Below are 18542 nucleotides of genomic sequence, written 5' to 3'. Positions count from 1 at the left end.
GTTGGAGTTCCTAGATGTTATGGTTGAAAAGATTTAGACTGACGGTCTATAATGATTTTCATATGCCACGCCCTTCTCCCTTCCCCTACATACATTTCTACATTAATTAAGAAGCTCTAATAAAGTATATATGTACTTCGATAAGCCGATTAACTTAATTTTAATCAGTACATGGTACTTAAGTGACGTAAAAGACATTTTACTTTCGATAAGGTGATACACTACTGGCTTCAAAGAAACCTAGATTGTGGGCCCAAGGCAGCAGCGTCTTCAGCTGATTAATTATGCGTGGGGTACGTAACATAGTTTTACGGAAATCCGCATTACTATCATTATCCATAATGGTGTCCATATTTGCCTCCTCGGATGAATCCATAAGTACAACGGGCAATAGCAGGGAAATAACAGGATAGACTAGAAAATTTCACAGAAGCATAAGCTAAGAGCGATCAGAAATTGTTATGATAAGGACTCACCCCATTCACTATTATCAAAGATGGCCTTGTGTAGTCCCTTCAAAGAAGGCAGGGGTTTCGGGTACTGCAGCAACTTGAGACTCTCGGTTAATTTCTCATGATAGTATTGTATGAAGTAATGAAACTTGTCCACTTTAATGTCATAGTTAACGGAGGAGAGCAGTAAGTAAATCAAATCTTGCGCTGGCGAGCAATAGCGGCTCATTTGGAAATCCACCAGATAGGTATCACGAATGCGACCATTATCATCGTATTGGAACATAATGTTATTACACCAAGCATCGCCATGATTCAAAACACAGAACTCGTTCTCTCTCCGAGGTGCATATGATTGATACATATCGGGGGCCACGGCGGTGTATTCTTTCTGAAAAGATTAAAGCGAAGGAATATTTTAGATCAGTACATCCTCTGGCTTGTATGATATGGGCTTAGAATTATAAACAACAAATATTTTGTTTGAGCTCTACGTTTACACTGTGTTTATCTGTTGAAAGGTGAAAACTGTTTCTTTAATATAAAGCTATTAAGCCATAACCAGGTTTAATCAACTAGATCAATACAAATTTAATCATAAAGCTACTATATTTTAGTCTTCTTCACGTTAGCGGCTCATTTCACTTTAATATTTAAGCAGCTAAGCATTTAAACAGTTTTCATTGTTTATCTAAAATTAATCGAATTTTTAATTAATTTAATTTCAAAGTGTGTTGGAAATCCTTTTCTATTCCTTTTTTAATTGAATACTCACCAACACGTTTGCCAAATGCGTTGCTTCATAGAGTGGTAAACAGCTGATGAGCGATTTTGCTAGTTTTTCTTGAAACTCGGCCGTATCTTCACCGTTCAGAAGATTCCTATCATAGAGATCCGGGTATTCCCCTTTGCGTTCATATCGCACCGCCGATGCGGCATGAAATTGTGCCAGTTTTTCCAGCGTTGCTTGGGTGTGCTCCTTATCCATGCCATCTTGACGCTTAATATTCCTAAACCCACTGTTGCCCAAGTCTTCCAATATGACAGCCTCATTTTCGAGCCCGCTATTTTGTATTTTGTAATACTTAGCTCCAAAAGTAATTTCTTTCCCTGCATCTCTAAACATTTGTTCGAATTCGGGCAAATAGTTGGAATAAGTGTTATGTTCTTTGTCGAAGACCTTCCAAGACTGAACCAACTGCTGGGAAGTCGGCGATGCTGGCAGTATTTTGGCCATATAAGAAGTAGTCGCTTGTTTGCCATCTATACTTGTAAGAAAGGTAAACCTGTAGATATATTACATAAATATTTTCAGTTAACAGCATACCTTTCAGTTGGATCTCAAGCCTAACCCGTAATAGTACGGTAGTATAGTTTTCGCCATTTCCACCAGTTGGTAGCACTTCCAGTTTACTTATTTTCTCAAAATTCTCAAAATCTCTGCGTAAAAATTGTTCAAAGAAGCTCCTACACAGCCAATGGGGTACATCTAGCTCGGTTTTATCTTTAGTTGTCTGAGCCATTTCCAAACAATGACTAATGAGTTAGGTGCTCCTAATGCTTTCAATGAGTTGCGTTGCCAGCGAAAGAGACTCGTCCGTAAGAAGTCGGCCTATTTATTCAACTGTTCCGCTCATTATCAGCAAAGCTTTATAATAAAAAGCTCTGGTCTTATCCATTTCATCATTGAGTGACAGAAGTGGAATTTTGTACTTGAATCGACCAGATTTTCGGCATTGTATTCATTATCGGTGCAATTTAATGGCGTATACAATTGTTTCGTCATTGTACACCAATAATATTCAATCAGTCCAATCAATATTGATCATGACAAAATAAATTACCAAAACTACGAATGTAAATGTTAACATGAAATTGCATTAACAGGCGAGTTACAATGTTTATTTGAATCAATTTTTAAATGCTATACTGAATTAAAATTTTCGTACCGTTGTGATTGTTTTCTATATGTTCAATATAAATATTCATATTATTGAATATATTATATTAGTATCGCTTTCCTGCTCATATCGCAGAGACAAATGTGCCAAAAATTATTCCCTTTTTCGAGCTCATGTTGAGTCCCATGAGACTTTTTCCTTGGCTTCTTTCTCATCACTCAGATATTCGCAAAAAAAAACTTGGCATAATTAAGAAGAGTTTTCTGTATTCCATCGTATTTCTTGATTACTTAAATTTATTTGAATGATAAATCCATGATCAGCACGTCTATTTATTCACATATTTGTAATAACCCGGTTTTTAGTTTTATAACAATCTTCATTGAAATGTGCATTTTTTGTCTAATATCAGTCGACAAGAATGTCAACTAAGAATTGGTTTTTAATTGATTAATCATACAAATGAACTACCTTTGAAATTTGATAATCTTGTGAGCAAATTATTTGTTTGGCTGACCATGGCTTTAAAGTGTGAGCTCGGAATTTGCAATCGCAGTTGCGTTGGAACTTTAAAATACCTCCCATCGACATAAACGCTCTTTTTACATTTTAAAACTATTTATATTATTAAATAGCACCGGCTGTACTATATGTCTAATTAAAACGAGTTTAGATCAATCTTCTTTTAAGTAACCACGATTTTCCAACCAGGGAAGTATCTCTTTGATTTGTTCAGTGTAACGCCAATATCTAAAAACGTCATTAAGGTCCTTGCTGTTGTTCACTAAGGATATGGGCAGAACTTCTGTAGCAGCTTCAAATCCTGCGAATTATACATAGATACAAACAATAAAGCTGTGCAACGCTATTGCTAACTCCATAACCTACCCCAATGTCTGAATTTGTGTAAATCCGATTCAAGATCTGAAAGTGTTGGCAACACTTCCTTATATCCCAGAAGTTGCAGATTCATTATCAACTGTTCGTGATAGAACTTTAGGTGATCGTCAAAATTTTCAATTTTGTCCGCTCCACGAGGTGCGGTTAGAAACAGGTGGAATATATCATAAACGGCGGGTCCATATGTGGCCGCGCCGAAATCTGTGAAAAGTATATCCTTAATATGACCTTCGACTTCCGTGTGGCAAAGCAGATTATTCAAGGAACAGGCGCCAATCAGAATTACATTAAAGGCGTTGTCGGCATCTTGGTGTTGAAGATTATTGGCAACGTAGCGCTGAAACGATTTCTGAAAGAGAGTTCAGAAACTAAGCGTATCGTTGGAGTACAAGAAAATAATGTTGCACCTACCACTTTGTCTTCGTACTCCCGAAAACGTATTGAACGTAAACTGTCAAGGAAATGAAATTGAAGCGAGTTTTTGAAATCAGTGACTGCCTTCGGTGGTGGATTGCTCGACAATAGTTTTGGTAGCTCCGTAATCTCTCCCACATATTGAAGATAGACCGTTGTGGCTGCATGGTAGGCAGCTAGTTTGGATAATGCTATCTGCATGGCTGATTTTTCCAGTCCATGGTTCACCACATCGTAGCCCTTCGCTTGCATGTAATCCAAATACAAGCAACGGGAGATATTTGTTGCCGGAACCTTGGGTCTAAGCCTCTTTGGACCGAAGTGTATAGTTTGACCCACATTCCTGTAGAGCCTATCGAGAGCGGGCAACAACTGGTCGTACATATAGAGTTCCACGTCGAAGCCTGTGGCAACTGCAAACTTCAAGGGCACACTATTGACTACCTCTCGCGACTTCACCAAGAAATCGATAGTCCGTGTGATGTTACCTTAAATGGGTGTTGAATTGAAAAACATTTTTGATATATATTTAGCTTTTAGCAAACTATGTGTTTATTATTTTATATTTCGGCAGACTCTTGAAGAAACTCCAATACTTACTGGACTTTCTCCAAATAACCTTACATCTATTTTATTTTCCAAAGTAATAATTCATTTCTGAGCTCACCTCTTAGTTGCAATTGAATTTGTAGATTGAGCGCTGGTTGGGTATAATATTCCATTTTACTGCAAATTTTGATAATATCATTATATTCCCGAACTTCCTGCTTCACGAGACTTTGCAATTCCTTCTGATCCAGCCAGCTTGGCAGGAAGTGTTTTGTATAGAAATGTGTGGGCTCACTATTGTTCCACATAATAGTTTAGGCGATATGGTCTCGAAAATTATGTTTGGTGACTAAAAATACAGAAATTGGTAAACTTTGTTCAGTTCAATGAACTAATTGATAATTCTGAATCGGTCTTAATATAATTTGCAATAGATCTGACTGCGTGACTTCATATTTTGTCACGATCCTATGAACTCAAATAAATGTGCGAATGCGAAAATCATATCGTACCATTATATTATTAATTTTAATGTATTTTGAAGGACTGCCATTCGATTGTTGTTTGAAGACGAAAACGGATTAGAAATATCTTGTATCTACAACGAATATTTGGTATAAAAGAGATATTATTTTGTTTGTTTCTCCGCCTGCTAACTTATTCTGATAATGAATGAGGCATAAAAAATGCATCAAATTATTTCTATCAAGCTTTAGAGTTTTCTTTTCAATCTTAACCGGTTTTATGTTATATGACGTGTCTAGTTTCAGCAAAGCTTTTACGCATTTCACGATAGTTTTAAAAACATACACGAAAGTCACGGGCCTTTAGGGCTTATCACGATCACGAGCACAGTTCTGTTTCGATTAGACAAGTATGAGAGAATAACAGATGATAAGGCAGCCAGCCAAACGAATCACCATTTAAAAATGAGTTTATTTATACTTATGCCGGGAAGCTTTTTCATTAAATTTAGTTGAAATCGATTTAACAATATCTACAAACATACAATATTTACAACCGTCTCGGAGAGCGGCCAGCGTCGAACTGAAAAATGAGAGCTAGATGATAGCGTGTACGGTAAAAGCTATAACCGGTATGATATCGGCTGCTGCTCTTTGACTCTCTTTGTTCGTTTTAAACTGCCATTAAGAGAGTGTGCGAGAGAAGCTTTGTTACATTACAAGTATATATAGTAGATGATTTAAATACAAATGAATTATTGTTGGAAACATCTGTTGAAAAGAAAAATTTCATCTATCAAACTGATATTGCATTTCGTTCTAATAAACATCAAATAAAGTCAAGATTGGGCGAAAAATGTGCGAAATTCCGCAAATATGAGCGAGAAATTGTAGCGAAATTGGGAGAAAAATGCAATTAATTTGTCACGCCGATTTGACATGAACACAATGGTTAGGGGTTGCACAGAAACAACGGCAGAGGGGTTGTAGAATGCACAGAAAGCTGATCGGGACTCATAGACTTGTTAATATTTGTGCGCTGATTAACTATGATAAGCCCTTAATAAGAGACACGTGACTGTGGACTGCCCTGTGATTTGATAGCTTAGCTAGCTCCACAGGTAGCAAACATTTTTAAGATTTTCAAGCACAGATCTAAGGAAGACATACGAATTAGACATTGTAAGCTAATCGCAGACACGTGAACGCACTTCAGAAGTCAAATGGGAACAACAACCCCAGCAAGGTATGTGCGGCAACAACCCGATTAAATGTGGCATGAAGTGTCATAAATTGATGAAAGCATATTGCACACCAAAATGCCAAAACAACAGATAAATAGGGTCGCCTTTTCCAACCGTCCGCCCTTCCACCCCTTCCAATTCGTCCAGCCACCCCAGGTCTGCGCCTTTGACTTCCTGCTAGCCCAGTTTTGACTTTCGCATACTTATGCAATATCCGCTCAAAATTAATTTGCTCAATCGGACTCGGTTTCTGTCAGTGTCTCGTTTGTAACAAAAAACAAAAAAAAAAAAAAGAAAGGGGCCCGCTAATCTGTGGAAAATGGGCGTTGAACGCAAAAATACTTCGGTATTTAGCGACGAGCAACAGCTGTCGGACGCATCGCTCCATTCGAGTGTTACACTTGTTTCTTGCCCCGGGGTGGTTGATGCCACACAGTGGTGCGCCCCTCACATGCCGCAGATTCATTTATTAATAATAATTTCACGCTTTGTTTGCTTGCGCATAATTTGTGCCATAGTTTTGGGCTTCTCTAGGGCTAGGTGTGACGATTTTCTTTCCTTTTTTTGTATTTAATGTGACTTCATTGTGGGCATCAACATGTGTTCCAGAAACAGCTGCCTAGGTTCCCATAACATTTGGGCAAATTGAAATGAACAAGTCATGTTTAAGTCCTCCACTAGTTGACGGGATTATCAGGTGGATTGTGGTGATTCCATAATTGGGTATTTTAAAATTAAACAAACAACTTGGAAACTTTTTAGAATAATCAATAGAATGTTTAAGATGCATACATACAGGATTACCAGGCGGATTATATTATTAAAGCTGTTTGGCACAATTGTTTAAAAGAATAAAATTCATCTTTGCATTTGACAGTGGCACGAGTAAAAACGATAAATAACTTTTCTATTAAATTGGTTTTACCATAATTAAATACTTTTTGTAACTTTTAACATGATTCGTTCTTTATAATGATACCCTAATACGCATAAGACTAAAATATTAAATGAATTAATGTTTCTATCTAGGAATCTAAAAAGCCTTTATACTAGGTGCATGCCTTTAGTTACAATGCTTTATGAAGTCCAGGCGGTTGGAAAGATGGGAAAACTCACAAAATATTATCGAAATTTACGTGCACTTTTTTATATATTATCTCCCTTTAAATACACTTAATTCTGTTTTTACACGGTAGATTGGTTCCTAAGAAAGTCGTGTAAAAAAAGACATTGATCATGTGCAAAATGAATCGTGCTAAATGGATTAAAGTCGTGTAACCATATATAGTATACAATTTTAAATTTTTAAATCGTGTTAAATCAAAACCATGTAAATAAAGACCGTGTAAAAACAGAAATAGGTGTACAAGGCACACTAGTTCAAAAAAAATATCCAGATGCCTTAAATGTATTGGAAATTACAGTTTCTCAAAACAGTAAGTATAAGGTTCAAAACTCATTATAATGATTTTTATTCGATTTATCGAAGATATATAGTAGGTTAACTGGCAAAAGCAAAACATTGAGATCTGTTAGGCTGAAATTTTTATTTGTTTCTTCGATATCGCTACCCTATATATAAGTGATTAAGCGAACATTAAATCAATACAAATGTGTCAATTATTTATGCGAGTTATTGAGGCCATTTATGTTCCAGTTTATTAAGACTTTGACTAAAATGTACACATTTAATTACCATTTAAAGCATATTAGCTTCAGGCAGGAACTGACGTTCAACGTAGGGTGCTGAAACCGACTTATCCTAAACTTTTAAAGTATATCTGTTCGCTATATTTAAAAAACTGGCACACTTGCACTGCAAATTATACAACCTTAGAATTCTCCATTTTCGATTTCTCATATACGTATGTAACTCAAAATATGTGATATATTTATGTACCTGTGTATGTATTCTTCTTATAAATAAAATAATTACACAACATAGCTGTTATTTATTTATATATTTTGCGAATGCCAAACACAGCTTAGTCTTTTAATAATCGATTCACTTTAATCGAAGCCCCCCACCTGTTTCGGAATCACTTTAACTTCTCAGAGCACAAATAATGTACATAATATTCCAATAACCTGATAACTTATTAGATATTGAAAGCCAACAACAGAACAAATTTTCCAATTTTCCAAACATCTCCATCTTTAAGTCAAACTGTGATTGTAAGGCGAGGCAAAGTCCCGCTGATATGCCGCCGGATGCAAATGATGCGGATGCATGGGCGGGGCGGAGCCCGGATGATGTCCATTCATGCCGGCATACATATCCGAGCGGGGCTTATGCGAGTTGGCGGGTGTGCCGGTGAGGAGTTCGGCCATGAATCCAATGTATGTGATGGCCAGTCGGAGAGTTTCGATGCGGGAGAGACGCTTCTCGTAGGCGAAGGTGGGGACCTTTCGACGCAGCTTGTCGAATGCCTCGTTCAGGTTGAACATTCTTCGTCTCTCCCTAATGTTAGCTGCCCGCCTTTGGGCCATGGAGGCGACACGGCGCCGCGTCTTCTTTGAGGAGCTGGAAGTGGAACCGTTGGGACGTCCGTTGGTTGCCGGACGGGTGGCTAAGGGCGCGACTTGAGTCCTCTGCCAGAGAGCTGTGCGGGAATGGAAGCAAAAAGTTAGAAATATTTCGGAGGCACTTATCGAGCCTAACTTACACAGGTCGGTGCAGGGAAAACCAGCAATGAGTTCCTGATACGGCACTATGGGCGGTGGTGGTGGCGCCTCCTGACCCCACAAAGGCTGAAAGGGCACCTCTGGCATATAGGTAGGCTCGTTTGGATGCTGCATTTGTAAACACAAACACACACACTCACACACTTATTTATCTACAGGACACTTCTTATTTGAATACAAGTTGTAAGACCTAAGGTCCGTTCTAGTTGGAAGCCCGCGTTGTAATAAATTTACAGAAATTTCTCTGCTTCGAAATCAGTTCACCGTGTGTTGGCTTATTGGATTTTTGTCATCCCTTGTGGCAGCATCTGCATGCTGAGGCCGCCATTTTTGAAGCCAACAGCCGGCTGTTCTCTGATTGGCTGGAACTGTGAGGCAGCATCGGGGTTTCTGCAAGTGCTTTATTAACTAAAGATGTGTAAATTTTTGCTTAAATATTCCTTGATTGTATCACAATTTAACAACTAATATTTAATAAGACAAATGTTGTAATTATAATGAATTTTTATAAATAAAGGTAGTTCAACTGTTCTGTATCTTTGTATTTGATTTTAGTTAATATTAAAATTTTATTGCAGATTTACATATAAATATGGAACATTTATAAATAATAAATCATAGAATAACGAAAACAATTTGTAAGTTGGTTCTACCTGGGAAGCCACAGTCGTTTTTTTTTTGCCCTCGTGCATTTATTAATCAAAAAATTTGTTAAACTGATAAAAATATTGCCCCCAACAGATTCCCAAAATAATGCGTCACAGCTTGGGCGCAGCTCTGAATCCCTGTTCAAAAATCTTTGGTCCCACCCCCTTTTTGAAACCACAAACTGTTATATCCAGTGGTGGCAGACTTGGCTACAAAAATAATATCTAGTAGATGGCGCTAGCAAACATTTCTTTTCTTGAAATGTCCCTTCTACCCATCGTCCTCAAAGAGAAAGCTCTCCAGTGTTTCCTCGAAACGGCGGAATAGCGACTTCTTGGACGGAGGACTGCAGCCAGTGAATGGGCGAGCCTTTGGTTTCATTCGGGGACTGTACTGCTCGCATTCATTGGCCAGCTGGCAGGCATTGTTCGCGTAATTATAATTTCCCATAGAGGATGACATTGCAAATGGATCATTGGCCCGATGGACCCGCAATTTGTAACCACAAACAATCTTCCTGTCGAACTCTAGAGCGCGATTGCATTCTGCCTGATTCTGATATTGCAGCAGCAAAGTGTCCTGATGGCATATCGTTTGCTGTATATTGCCCATAACACGGAAACAAGAATGCAAGACCCGATCTATGTCCTGCCAGGGAAGACCACATACGGAAATCCAGTTGTTGGGATCTTGCAGTATTGGGATGCTGTAGCGGGAGCTGCAATTGTAGCGAAGCGGCTGCTGCTGCTGCTTAACTGCCTGGCAGTGCCCGCCATTTTTCTTTGTGTAGGGAAGAAGGCTCTGCGCTCTGAACTCCTCGAACAGACCGACTTTGGGCGGCAATGCACTCATACTCTCGGCGGTCTTTTGTTGTTCTGTGGTTGCTCTTTCCAGATATTCAGCATAGGATTTTGGGCAGCCCACGCCATTCAGTCTTCGAAACTCTTCATAGGTATAGAGCGGACGCCTTGGAGCCAAAGCATTAACTCGTCCATTGGAGCCATCTGGTTCGCAGCCCATGTAGCGCTGTTGAAAAAGCTTGTATGAAGGAGACATCGCATTACTTGCAAATGGATTATCACAGAAATCGTCATCTCGACCTTGGTTTTGGGTAGAGGTAGCGCTACGACATAGGTTTGGTTGCGTATCCTCCAATCGTTCAAAGTTTAGTTGACGTTGGCAAAGAGGTGGAGGAGGTCGATTCATTCTGTAAAATTCGTTTTTGCGATCAAAAGAAATGCAGAAAAATATATATAGTACTTTTAAGTATATAGCCGAAAGATTAGTTCAAAAATTGACGACAAAATCATTGAAATGCTGTACTTTAAGAATGATTCCGTCAGTGGATAGTAACAATATCGAGTATTGCTGTATGTCCTCCCATTTTCTGGCCAGAATAAGCTGGAAAAAATTATGTTTTCAATGCTTCTTTTCCATTTACGAATGCCTTTGTGTAAAATATTTTAAAATAAATGTAGAATTTTAAAATTTCAATAATAAAAATTGAATTAAAAGTTTTGAAAATAGTAATAAAAGTGAAATAACAACACAATTAAGGATATTCTCAAAAAAGACAAAAATTAAAAGTACTTGCTGAGAAAAAATGTTTAAGGAGTAATGATTTTGATTTCAATTATTATAAATATTTCATTGCTAACTATTATTGAATGTAAAGTAATTATAAAAACATATTAGAAAACTTAGCAACCTGATTTCCGCAAAAAGTTAATTTTAAACTTAATCAAAATGTTTAATGTTACTTAAATTAGTATCTTAGTTTTCAATAATATGGCTCATATGGCTATTAAAGCATATTTTTAAAAAATGTTTTCTTAAGCTTTAATTTAATTTTAAAATTAGCTGCATTCATACTTATCAATCGTTTTTATGCAGCATTTTAAAATTATTTTTTTTATAAAGAACATAAAAGTTTATTACCAACATTTTAAATCGAGAGTAATTAAAACTTAAAGTTGGCTAATTTTTATAACTTTTCTTCAACAAAAACAAAGATATATACATTTATTTAACTAATTAAGCATGCTTTGGATACACCGAATGCGGTTGCCCCTTAACTGTTGCATGCCTTTGTTTTTGTTTACACGGCGCTCTCGACTACTCGAAAGTGTATTCAGCTCTCACGCTGAATGTCAAATGTAATTCGCCTGCGCGGATAAAAGTTTGCCGGCCGTTCGCTCTCAATGACTCTGCCAGGATAATCATTTTGTTTGGTAGAGTATTGCTAAGACACTCTGTATGCAACAAAGATTTTGCGCTGCCAAAGCTCTGTCTGTTTTCAACAATATTTGCACTACTGTATGGAAATGGAGAACAATTTGAAAGTTTGTGTGCAATTGGGAAATGTTTGTCAAAAATTTAACTCAATAAGGGCCTAACAAAAGCGTTGAATTAGAGTTTGCATATATTTTAAAACTGAAATCAGACTTGTCGAAGTTCATTGTTGATTGAACAAATGGGACGAGGACGAAAGAATGAATTCTATTTATGTATATACTTGTAAAAGTGTGTGCTGACTTTTCATTCCAGTAGTTGTAGTTTTTTCCATTTCGGAGTATCTTTTCAATTTCTTTAAATGTGGTTTTTCATTTATTTATCTTGCGTCCCTTTTTTTTTGTGCCCGTCCGCTGAATAAACTTGTGTTTCATTTCGAATTGTTGAAAAGAGTGGAATTCAAGAGCACTTCATTGTGTCAATAACTTGAAATTGGATATGAAGTGCTGGGACTGCCAAACTCATGGCTTTGAACAGCAAAATGCCAGAGAGGTTGTCAAAGCAACTGCTCTTCAAAGGCAGGGCTCATCATTTAAATTGAATTACAAATTGCACAAAATTATGATTTGTATACGAGAGCATTACTTTATTTTTCTTTTATTTTTGCCTTTGCACGCATGAGCTTGTCTGTGTGTGTGTGTGTGTGCATGTGTACGTGTCTGGTTGTAAAACTGGTAAAGTGCAAGGAAAGTCGTTGGTAATCTTCTGATTTTTGCAGGAAAATGAAAATCTAGGAAAATGGAAAAGGCGATTTGTTTGTGTCTGCGTCTGAACACTGTGTAAGATTTATGCAGCTCTCAAGAGCATACACACTACGATATATGTGTGTGCTTGTGTGCGATTTGAGTTTTTCTCGCAACGCTTTTCTTTGCCGCTTCTTAATTTTCCACATAAATGCATTTTGTTTATTTGTATAAAGTGGATAAAATATGATGTAATTTAATCTCCAGTGTTCATGAATTTCTCGACTAGGCTAAGTCGATATGAGTTGCCATATTCTTTGAGTCTGCTGGCATTTGTGTAGCATAACTCAAGGCGCCGAAGCATTAAATATTGTATAAATCTAAGCGGATTAAGGGAAGTATTGAAACCAAACTGCTTTCAGAGCGTTTTAGCTTGTTTTTTTTTTTTTTTTTTGTTGTGGGGCAAGAATATAGCTCGATGGAAGGCAGGTGTCTTATTTGGCCATACAAATTCCGATTTGCATATTCCATTTTTAAAGAATATTAAACATTTTTATAGCATGACATGGAAATAAATGTAAGAAGATATGACTTCCTTAGATCGGTTTATGCATTATTCATTGATATTTAAATTTGTTGCCAAACTTTTGAAAAGCTAACTAACTGAACTTGCTCGTTCTTTTTTCTTTTTTTTCTTAGTTCAATTAATTACGAGTTTTCTTTTTTTACTCTTACTTAGTAACTTTTTAAAGCATTAAGCAGTTAAGCTATAAATAAGTGGATGGGTTACCTAGACAGGCAACACGTATTTGTGGTTCCTTAAGTTGTTATTTTCTTATGTGTTTATTTGTTTGTTAATCAAAATAAAGAAATCAAACATAAGGACTTATCTGTCTTAATATACAATTATGTAAGTATGTGTGTGAGGAGGACGTTGGGAGAGAATAGCATTCCGTTGTTGTTTTTGTTATAACCAGCTGGGGAACAAAAGTGAAATAAAATTACTTTAACCTATTTTATAAGATAAATCATTTCAATTGGCAATAGACCGCAGCATAATTACAAGCCCTATCTTATTTAAATAACAGCTCAGAGGCACTCTTAGGTTAATTATTATTAAACTTCCCATTATGTGGGGAAAACAGAAAAAAGTACTTACTTGTCTCGCAGTTGAATAAAATGTAGGGTAAACGATGAAGAAAGAATAAAGAAAAAATTATGAAAATTATTTTTAAATGTGCTTCTTTTTAATTTCGGAGAAACATGTCTTGAGAAATCATGTAATTAATTTTATATACATTTTTTTTCCAATAATAGTAAATAAATTATATGTGCTTCTTTTTAATTTTGGAGAAACATGTCTTGAGAAATCATATAATTAATTTTATATACATTTTTTTCAATAATAGTAAATCGCACACCTTTTCACAGCAATCTAGAAGGCACTTCAGTTTGTTAACTTAAATTATTAGTGTTTAATATAAGCAAAAAACAAGCAGGGATTCCATGTCATTGGTGCTTTTGCGCAATCTCACGGTCTTGCCCAGGGCACAATGGCGGCGCAACTATTCCAGCAATCAGCAGCTGCAGCCCGTTAAGATGGACTATGCCGTGTACCAGATGCCTCATAGTCTGCTTAAGGAGCCACCCATTGTGGTGATGCACGGCCTGAACTTGTCCCGTGCCCACTGGCGTCGAGTTGCTCGACATCTGGCAAAGCGGGGCTCCCGACGAGTCCTCGCCGTTGATGCACGCAATCATGGCCTGAGTCCGCATAATCCCAGTCACACGCCCGCCCATATGGTCGCCGATGTCCTGGCCTTTATGAAGCAGCAGCAACTGGGCCGCATCGTGGCCTTGGGCCACAGCATGGGGGGACGAACGATGATGACGCTGGCTCTGCAACAGCCCAAGAGGGTGGAGCGCGCCATCTTTGTGGATATCACACCTGTGGGCATTCCCAAGGACTTGTTTCTGACACCGGCGCTCTTTGAATTAATGCAGCGCCTGGCACCAACAATTCCAACTGAGCTCTCGTTGTCCGAAGGCAGGAAGTTCGTACTGCCCCATTTCAGCAGTCTGGTGAAGAGAGATGTGGATCTGCAGCTAATTATTATGAATCTTCGCAAGCTGCCGAGTGGGGAGTTCGCCTGGGCTGTGAATCCAGAGGCCATCATTAAAGGTTGGAGCAGCACTGTTTCGCATTACGAGAAAACTGTGAAAGGCCTAAAGCCCTATGTAGGTCCAGTTATGCTCATTGCGGGCAAACAATCGAAATTCGTAACGTCCTCGTCTCTGAAGAAAATGAAGCAATATTTCCCAAAGACGAAAGTTGTGTATTTGGATGCGGGCCATCGAGTACATCAGGATCAGCCGAATAAGTTTGTTGATTTGGTTGTGAATTTCACCAGAGGGTAATGAATGTTTTCATTGTAATTATATGTGTCCTAAATTTTATGTTCAAAATTGCCAAAATGTGTTCAATTAATAATAAATAAATGTGATATATTGTGAACAAATAAGGTTAGTTTAAAAGGTCTTTCAAGCTTTAACAGCTGATAATTGTTTCAAGTTTCTCCAAAACAAACAAATGCTAAATGCGGAAGCTAAAAAAATGAACAATTTAATAAAAAATATTAGATTTTATTTGTAAAAAATAAAGATATTGAACTCGCTAATTCAATAGAAAAGTAAATAGCTTAGAGGTTTTTCCCTTCATTGTCAGTCATTTCCATTGGTTTCCTATAATTTTGAATGAAATTATTATTGATTGATAGAATTCAAGCAGAAATCCTTTCAAAAAGAGCAAGCTTAAGCCAGGTTTAAGCGCATTTCAGAGAAACAATTTAATTAGACGCATTACTAAATAAACGATTAACAATTGATTGGCATCGATAGAAGTTTTTAAACTCATTTTTAGTGAACTCAAGCTCACTCATAGAAAAATGATCAAATTACCAAAAACAAGCTGCATCTTCATCACAATTCATGTCCAACCCTTCGTGCTCTCCTCGTTCTTCGAAATATACAAGTAAGTCTGCCCGACAACAGTTGACTACTGAACTTTTAAAATAGATATGAAATGTTATCAGTTACTTCTTCTATATGGTATTGTTCATTTAAATAGATGTAAAAAGTTTAAGAGATGTGAAATATCCAATATAGGATTTGCTGATTTATCTGGCATATGAGGTTATGGGAAAATTGAAGAAGCACTGATTACAAAGTTCTCAGTTGACTTTCAATTAAACAGTTCATTTTTTTATTTTCAAGACAACAGTTCAGTTTTTGAGGAATTTGAAACTATTTGCATTACGTACATGTTCCTACAAGCCAAACGAAACTTTTATATATTTGAACTTACGTAGTTTGGAGAAGTTGCAAATTTTACATTCTCCTGCTCTTCAAGTGCAGTTTTAGAGAAATTCGAATATACATATTTTCTATCCTTGCAGCACGCAGCTATTCCTGTAATCCTTCATTTAGTGAGCGCAACAAAGTTTGGTTTCACATTTAAGACCTTATCTGTGAAACTTTCGCTCTCACTTTGCGAGAATGTATGTATGTAGGAGTATTGTCGAAATTTCTGCATTTAAGTGAAAAATAAATGCGCTGTCAGCACATTGTGAAGTTGTTGGAAGCCTCAACTGTTCCGTTGTGGACATACCGCACAACTGCCATTGCGATGCGAATACGAAACGAATTTCAAGAGAAGGGTGCGAAAAGTAACAGACAAGCAGATTTACGAAAAGAGTAAAATAATAAAGCCGAATGCACAAAATGGTGGCATGGAGTGAAAGTCAAAATCGATTCAAACCGCACACAGACATGCAATACCAGACGACTATATATGTATGTATATATCTATGTATGTACGTTTTATATATTTAGAGCAATGGTTTGCAGTCAGAGGTAGAGGCAGAATGAAATGCTCAAAGCAAAATAAAATAAGTTGAGGTAAAATCGCGCAACAATGCGATACAATTTAGCTGCTTTGTCTGATTTATTTGAATTTGACGTGTGTGCGAGAATTTCGTCTACCTCGAGAGTCAAACACTTAGAAAAAACAGTGCGTGATATCGTCAGAAAACTTGAAAGCTAGAAAAGTTTTTTATATAAAATAATAACAAAAACATTTCTCTAAATCTACTGTTCGAATAACTTTCAGGTGTGCGTACCATTTTTGTTGTTGAAATTGTCGTTTCTCAATCCAATAAAATACAAAAAATTAGAAAACTCCATTTAGGAACAAGGAAGGAATGCTAGAGGCGAGCGGGCTCAACTTTGTACACACTTCCAAACATAAGAAAAGATTATGAATATTAATTTAATTAAATAAAAATTGTTTTATACATACATACATACATAAGTGGAAACATTTGTTTGAAGTACAAAATTATGTCAACAAACATCATTAAGAACAACAGCAGTTGCAGAGCTTGGACAGAGATTATATTTATGGCTGTTACTTTCTTTCTAATTGATCTATCATAATGAAACTTAATATACGGACACATAATCACTAACTGGATGTGACTACAAAACTTTTAAAATTGCAAAAATTGGGTAAGTTAGAGAAAATCAAGAATGGAGTGGGAGTGGGGGGGGGGGGAGGGGTGCATCGGAAAAAATGAACAAACTTGCCCTTTCGCGAGCTTAGGAGAAACTAAATACCAAGTTTGGTTATTCTAGCTCTTATACTTTGTGAGATCTTTGCGTTCATACAGACAGACGGACAGACAGACAGACGGACATAACTATATCGACTCGGTTTGTCACCCTGATCAGGTCTGCCAGGCCTACTTCTGTGTGTTACATGTACACTCTCGCATAAAACTAATATACCCTTTTACCCTTTTGGGGTAATATTTTTCTCAACTTAATTGCGTTTGTTGGACACCTCGAAAATGTACTTTTCTGAGTGTATAGTAGTTTGGCAGTAGAGTACGTGCATATAGCTGCTCCAGAATTCGATAATCTCTGCAGTACTACGTGGAATGGCAATCAAACAAAAGTGAATGAATGCTAGAAAGGTAAAGTGTGCTTCGATACATTTTGCCATTTGATTGAGGTGCTCGTCAGCACCCCAACTGCAGACCACCTGAATAGTGTAAGGTGATATCCTCTCGTACAAATACAAATAATAGAGTTGTCAACACACTCGTAACTAAGCAAACGCTTAGCAATGCACAAAAGCGAACGAGTCGCAACACTTAAAGTTACTTTGTGCTCTTTTCATTTAATGAGGATTACGTGAAATTTCATTATGCCGTGTAATAAATAGAAAGTCAAATAAACAGGCCAAGAAGGCAACCAGAATAACAAGAGCTGTCTGAGCTCTGCTGGCACTGGCAATGGTATGAAGAAAATGCAAACAGAGAGACAGACACGAGAGCATATTAAAATTTAGACACGTACATATTTTATTTGTTGTATTCCAACTGTGTGTATCACACACACACGTATATAGACCCCCCCAACCCCCACCCACCCACGCAGGCGCCAAAACATCAAAAGCTGGCAGCAACAGCAAGTGTCGGCTAAGGTTTTGGCATTGCTGCTCTGTTGTTGTTGTTATTGTTATTGTTGTTACTGCTGTTGCCAAATTCAAATGTGTAGCAAACACAGACTGCCTGCAGCTTGGATACATATGTATATACATATGTATATAGTATAGTATACTTATATACATACATATACGATTACACTGTTTTGTAACTACAAACATGCACAAAGCAATAAATTCTCGGCGCTGATTTCGGCCCCCGGGCCCCGTTACCATCATTAGGGATACACTACAAGTACAATTGTAATGGGTCCACCCACGCAAACCGACACTAACAGTAGCTTTCGATGGATCTAAGGCAAAATAACTGATATATTTGGAAGCCCATTTATGCCCATTTACATGCTACTACATATCTATTATGTTTACCACACAGGTGAACAGCAGTTGGCCATTTTGTGGGCACAACAATGCGATTTAGCGATAGTGGGAGGCACCAACTAATACAAGTATCTGTATTAGTGATGTAAATATGCATCGATACATCAATGTATCGATGTTTACATAAGGGACTGTTTTCGATTTTAACTCGATGATTTTAGATTCGATGTTTCGATCGATTTTTTTAAAAATACCGATGTTACGGGCATCTAAACAGGGAAGTCCCGGCAAATACACAAAAGCAAGGGCGTAGGCAGCTTTTACCAAAGAGGGGGGCCAAAAAATTAAAATTTTGATTAAATAATGCACGATGCATTTAAAAAATAACATGCATATGATCAATGAAAAAACTTCAACAAATCC

The 18542-nt window shown here is 37.2% G+C and overlaps 4 protein-coding genes across 5 annotated transcripts; 1 reads left to right on the top strand and 3 right to left on the bottom strand.

Moving 5' to 3' along the window:
* Positions 1 to 133: 133 nt before the first annotated feature.
* On the bottom strand, positions 134 to 1995 carry LOC115624165. Its single transcript, XM_030518763.1, has 4 exons — positions 1780 to 1995; positions 1228 to 1715; positions 477 to 843; positions 134 to 414 (listed from the first exon to the last, which is right to left on the bottom strand). The coding sequence occupies exons 1-4, from the start codon at positions 1973 to 1975 to the stop codon at positions 200 to 202; spliced, it is 1266 nt and encodes a 421-aa protein (XP_030374623.1). The 5' UTR covers positions 1976 to 1995; the 3' UTR covers positions 134 to 199.
* A 658-nt stretch (positions 1996 to 2653) lies between these two features.
* Positions 2654 to 5127, bottom strand: LOC115624163. 2 transcript variants are annotated; one of them, XM_030518761.1, is made up of 5 exons: positions 5027 to 5127; positions 4335 to 4565; positions 3665 to 4155; positions 3242 to 3602; positions 2654 to 3176 (listed from the first exon to the last, which is right to left on the bottom strand). In XM_030518761.1, the coding sequence occupies exons 2-5, from the start codon at positions 4522 to 4524 to the stop codon at positions 3028 to 3030; spliced, it is 1191 nt and encodes a 396-aa protein (XP_030374621.1). In that variant the 5' UTR covers positions 4525 to 4565; positions 5027 to 5127; the 3' UTR covers positions 2654 to 3027. The 2 variants fall into 2 exon arrangements, with proteins under 2 accessions (XP_030374621.1, XP_030374620.1); XM_030518760.1 differs by lacking the exon at positions 5027 to 5127 and adding an exon at positions 4729 to 4788.
* A 2954-nt stretch (positions 5128 to 8081) lies between these two features.
* On the bottom strand, positions 8082 to 8723 carry LOC115624288 (protein Fer3). Its single transcript, XM_030518912.1, has 2 exons — positions 8591 to 8723; positions 8082 to 8527 (listed from the first exon to the last, which is right to left on the bottom strand). The coding sequence occupies exons 1-2, from the start codon at positions 8721 to 8723 to the stop codon at positions 8082 to 8084; spliced, it is 579 nt and encodes a 192-aa protein (XP_030374772.1).
* Positions 8724 to 13679: 4956 nt separating this feature from the next.
* On the top strand, positions 13680 to 14751 carry LOC115624219 (protein ABHD11). The gene has a single exon (XM_030518834.1). The coding sequence runs from the start codon at positions 13739 to 13741 to the stop codon at positions 14648 to 14650; it is 912 nt and encodes a 303-aa protein (XP_030374694.1). The 5' UTR covers positions 13680 to 13738; the 3' UTR covers positions 14651 to 14751.
* The last annotated feature ends 3791 nt before the right edge of the window (positions 14752 to 18542 follow it).

Source organism: Scaptodrosophila lebanonensis, unplaced genomic scaffold (genome assembly GCF_003285725.1).
Source record: "Scaptodrosophila lebanonensis strain 11010-0011.00,11010-0021.00 unplaced genomic scaffold, SlebRS2 tig00000053-arrow-pilon, whole genome shotgun sequence".
NCBI classification, from domain to species: domain Eukaryota; kingdom Metazoa; phylum Arthropoda; class Insecta; order Diptera; family Drosophilidae; genus Scaptodrosophila; species Scaptodrosophila lebanonensis.
This window is presented reverse-complemented; position numbering and strand designations above follow the sequence as displayed.

Coding starts and splice junctions, on each gene's coding strand:
- LOC115624163 (XM_030518761.1), bottom strand. CDS start 4,524: ATGTGGAACAATAGTGAGCCCACACATTTCTATACAAAACACTTCCTG. Junction 3,603..3,664: donor GGGAGTACGAAGACAAAGTG/GTAGGTGCAACA, acceptor ACTCTCTTTCAG/AAATCGTTTCAGCGCTACGT. Junction 3,177..3,241: donor ACACAAATTCAGACATTGGG/GTAGGTTATGGA, acceptor TATAATTCGCAG/GATTTGAAGCTGCTACAGAA.
- LOC115624219 (XM_030518834.1), top strand. CDS start 13,739: ATGTCATTGGTGCTTTTGCGCAATCTCACGGTCTTGCCCAGGGCACAA.
- LOC115624288 (XM_030518912.1), bottom strand. CDS start 8,723: ATGCAGCATCCAAACGAGCCTACCTATATGCCAGAGGTGCCCTTTCAG. Junction 8,528..8,590: donor TTTTCCCTGCACCGACCTGT/GTAAGTTAGGCT, acceptor ATTCCCGCACAG/CTCTCTGGCAGAGGACTCAA.
- LOC115624165 (XM_030518763.1), bottom strand. CDS start 1,975: ATGGCTCAGACAACTAAAGATAAAACCGAGCTAGATGTACCCCATTGG. Junction 1,716..1,779: donor GCTTGAGATCCAACTGAAAG/GTATGCTGTTAA, acceptor TTACAAGTATAG/ATGGCAAACAAGCGACTACT. Junction 415..476: donor CTTTGATAATAGTGAATGGG/GTGAGTCCTTAT, acceptor GAAATTTTCTAG/TCTATCCTGTTATTTCCCTG.